Source organism: Rutidosis leptorrhynchoides, chromosome 2 (genome assembly GCF_046630445.1).
Source record: "Rutidosis leptorrhynchoides isolate AG116_Rl617_1_P2 chromosome 2, CSIRO_AGI_Rlap_v1, whole genome shotgun sequence".
Classification (NCBI taxonomy): Eukaryota; Viridiplantae; Streptophyta; class Magnoliopsida; order Asterales; family Asteraceae; genus Rutidosis; species Rutidosis leptorrhynchoides.
Window position 1 is genome coordinate 5,530,613 of NC_092334.1, and position 3,385 is coordinate 5,533,997.

The following is a 3,385-nucleotide window of genomic DNA, read 5'->3' on the forward strand; positions in this document are numbered from 1 at the left end:
ATCACTTGCATACACCTACACAAACAACACATATCATTAGCAAACCACAATAATCGAATAATCAAACGTACAAAGCTAATAAAACTCACACAACCCAATCTACATAATGTCAACATTAGACTTAATGGTGGCCGACGAAAAGTGTATCCAAAACGTTAATACTTACCAACACATCGCAACGCGTACGTGGCTGATGAAGAGCAGTAGGTCAAACATTAACCACTCACCACTATGCACCATGAGGCCGACGAAAAGTGCAACTGAACCGCTGACACTTACCTCATTCACAAATCTGGCCGATGAAAAGCGAAACCACGCGGTAAACGCTTACCATCCTACGATAAGTGGCCAACGAAGAGCGAATCCTAACGGACAACACTCACCACTTACCCCAACACACATGTGACCGACGAAGAGCGGTAGGTCGAATGTTAACCACTCACCACATGCCTCAGCCCTAATTGTGGCCAACAAAGAGTTAATCCCTCCGGATATCACTCGCCACATAACGCAAACCCAATATAGCCAATGAAGAGCTATCCATACGAATATCACTCACTATATTTCTCAACCCAATTGTGGCCCACGAAAAGTGAACCCTAACGGATATCACTTGCCACGTTGCACGCAAGCAACCAAATTATATAAATACACGTATAAATATTCCACTCACCTCGATTACTTGAAAATCTAATCCCGCTTGAGCTTCCAATCAACCAAATGTAAATCACCTAAGCAATTTACATGCAATTAAGCTAAACACTCTAGCTTACAATCCAATTTACACCACAAGTGAAATTTCGACCCATTTGCACATATTTCACTTTGACTAAGTCAAATTTCACCCAAACCGCCAATAATCACAATCAACTAGTGATTATGTTCCAATACCACAATAAACACCATGTTTGATCTTTCAAAACAATTACTAGCACAATTCACACAAAACCCATTTTGACCCCTTTCTAAATCAAGCTTTGAACAACACTCATTTGGGTTCCAATAATAACATAATCACTAATCCTAGTGATTATACCTAATTCAAAGCCCTAAACATGGCCAATTAGTCTTCCAACCCAAAACCCACCAACAATGGTCAACAATAACAACTAGTCACAATAAACCCACTTCGTGATCCAAATGGGTTTTTCATCAATTTTAGGTTCAAGACCCTAAATTGAATATCAAATTACCAGATGAAATTCGGATTTAGAACTTACCACCACCACCAAAATGTAGCTAGGAACAAGATGAACAACTTTAACACTTGCACATTGAAGAGATTTCACATCCTTCTTCTCCAATTCAAGCTTTATCTCTCTAAAAATGGAGCTATCTCACTATAGAATGATGAGAGGATTGTGTGGGTGAGGATAAGGTTGAAATGAGCTCCAATCTGCCATTTTATAGCTTAAAACCCGTCCCCAAGTGAAAGGACCAATTTACCCCTCATTTAACTCTTCAAAATTACAAACAACACCCAATTAGGACTAAAAGCGGCACTCCTAGCCCAAAAGCAGTTCAACACTAGAAATTAAAAACATCCGGGCTCGAATTATGGTCATCTGGGCTTTTAATTCGCCTCAATCCGAGTTCGTATGAGGAAGTTATGACCAAATTGGTGAAGGTGCGCCTAACCTCTCTTTACACGCTCCATTCTCCATGTTTCCAACACTCGACACCTCAAACATTATATTATTAATAACATAATATACTTCATCGTTTAAACACCTCTCGGAACATTTGCACTACGAAAAATGGGGTGTTACAAAAGTTGAATGGGATATGCAATTCCGTGTTTCCATCTTGGGTCTGGTCATCCAATAATAGTGTATGTAATCGGGGAACTCGGATAATAGTTGGTTGGGACCCGAATATTGTTCAGCTCATGTTTATTGCGGTGTCAGAGCAAGCTATTCATTGTCAGGATCGATTGATAGAGGATGGTTCTGGTTTCTTCTTATCATTTATTTACGCTGCAAACTATTATATTAATAGACGTCCGTTGTGGTGAGAGCTTGATATGCATAATAATTTTATTGGGAATCAACCGTGGGTCATGATGGGTGACTTTAATGTTGCGCTAAGTTTGGATGATTATTCGAGTGGCCCATCCTGTAGTACGTTAGCTATGCGGGAGTTCAAATATTGTGTAGATAAAATCAAGATGACAGATGTGAATTATTCAGGTTTTTAGTTTACCTGGAATCAAAGTCCACAGTCGAGCTCGGGAATGTTGAAGAAGATTGATAGGGTTATGGCAAATGATATTTTTATTGATCAGTTTACGGACGCTCATGTGATTTTTCAACCCTACAGGATTTCTGACCATTGCCCGGCTAACCTAAAGATATCACATTCTAATGTTTCTAAGCCGAGACCGTTCAAGTTCAGTAACTATATTGTCGAGCATACTAATTTTTTAAAAGTTGTCCAAGACTGGTGGAAGATGGAAGTTTTTGGTCATCCTATGTTCCAGGTAGTTAAACGTTTGCGTTATTTGAAGACACCTATTGGTAAAATTGATATGGGACAATGGAAATGTTCATGATAATGTGGTTAAATGGAGACAAGAACTTGATGATATTAAAAAACTTTTAGACTCCAACCCTCATTCTGTTGATATTCGTGAAAAAGAAAGCAATATTCTTCGCAAATCCAATACCGATGTTTTAAAAGAAGAATGCTTCCTGAGGCAAAAATCTAAAGTAGAATGGCTTCGTGTGGGTGACTGTAATTCTAGCTATTTTTATAAGGTTGTTAGAGGATGCACTCATCGGGCTAGGATCCACATAATTGAGAATGGGGCTGGTGTAATGGTGGAAGGTCGTGACGTCCCTAACAGATTTGTGGAACACTATAAGGAGTTTTTTGGGAAATGCAACCCCATGTAGTGCTATACCTAATCAAGAGCTTCTGTTTTCTAAGAAGGTTAGACATGATAAAGCAGTGGCTATGATTGCTAATGTTACGGCTCAGGAAATTAAAGCTGCGATGTTTAATATTAGTGATATTCGATCCCCGGGACCTGATGGTTACTCGGCTGCATTTTTTAAGAGCTCGTGGGACATTATTGGTGACGATGTTATTTGTGCAATCAAAGATTTCTTCATGACGGGCAGCTTCTTATAGAAATAAATCACACGGTTATTGCTTTACTTCCAAAAGTTCAATATCATGTTGCAATGTGCTCCATAAGTGTATCAGTAAAGTGATTACCAACCGTATAAAGTCGAGTTTGGAAGATGTGGTCATCACTAATCAATCGACATTTAATTCGGGAAGGCGTATAGCTAATAACATCTTAATTACTCAGGAAATCATGAAGAATTATCACCGCAATCGAGGTGTGTCGAGATGTTCGTTTAAAGTGGACATTCAAAAG

The 3,385-nt window shown here is 39.0% G+C and overlaps 1 protein-coding gene across 1 annotated transcript; it reads left to right on the forward strand.

Moving 5' to 3' along the window:
* The first annotated feature begins 2,233 nt into the window (after positions 1 to 2,233).
* On the forward strand, positions 2,234 to 3,132 carry LOC139894552 (uncharacterized). Its single transcript, XM_071877907.1, has 3 exons — positions 2,234 to 2,516; positions 2,602 to 2,733; positions 2,846 to 3,132. The coding sequence occupies exons 1-3, from the start codon at positions 2,234 to 2,236 to the stop codon at positions 3,130 to 3,132; spliced, it is 702 nt and encodes a 233-aa protein (XP_071734008.1).
* Positions 3,133 to 3,385: the final 253 nt, after the last annotated feature.

What these genes read in the sequence shown, in the direction of transcription:
- LOC139894552 (XM_071877907.1), top strand. Translation starts at nt 2,234, where the DNA reads ATGTTGAAGAAGATTGATAGGGTTATGGCAAATGATATTTTTATTGAT. An exon ending in TTATTTGAAGACACCTATTG is followed by an intron (nt 2,517 to 2,601) that starts GTAAAATTGATA and finishes AAAAACTTTTAG; the next exon opens with ACTCCAACCCTCATTCTGTT. An exon ending in ATGGCTTCGTGTGGGTGACT is followed by an intron (nt 2,734 to 2,845) that starts GTAATTCTAGCT and finishes CGTCCCTAACAG; the next exon opens with ATTTGTGGAACACTATAAGG.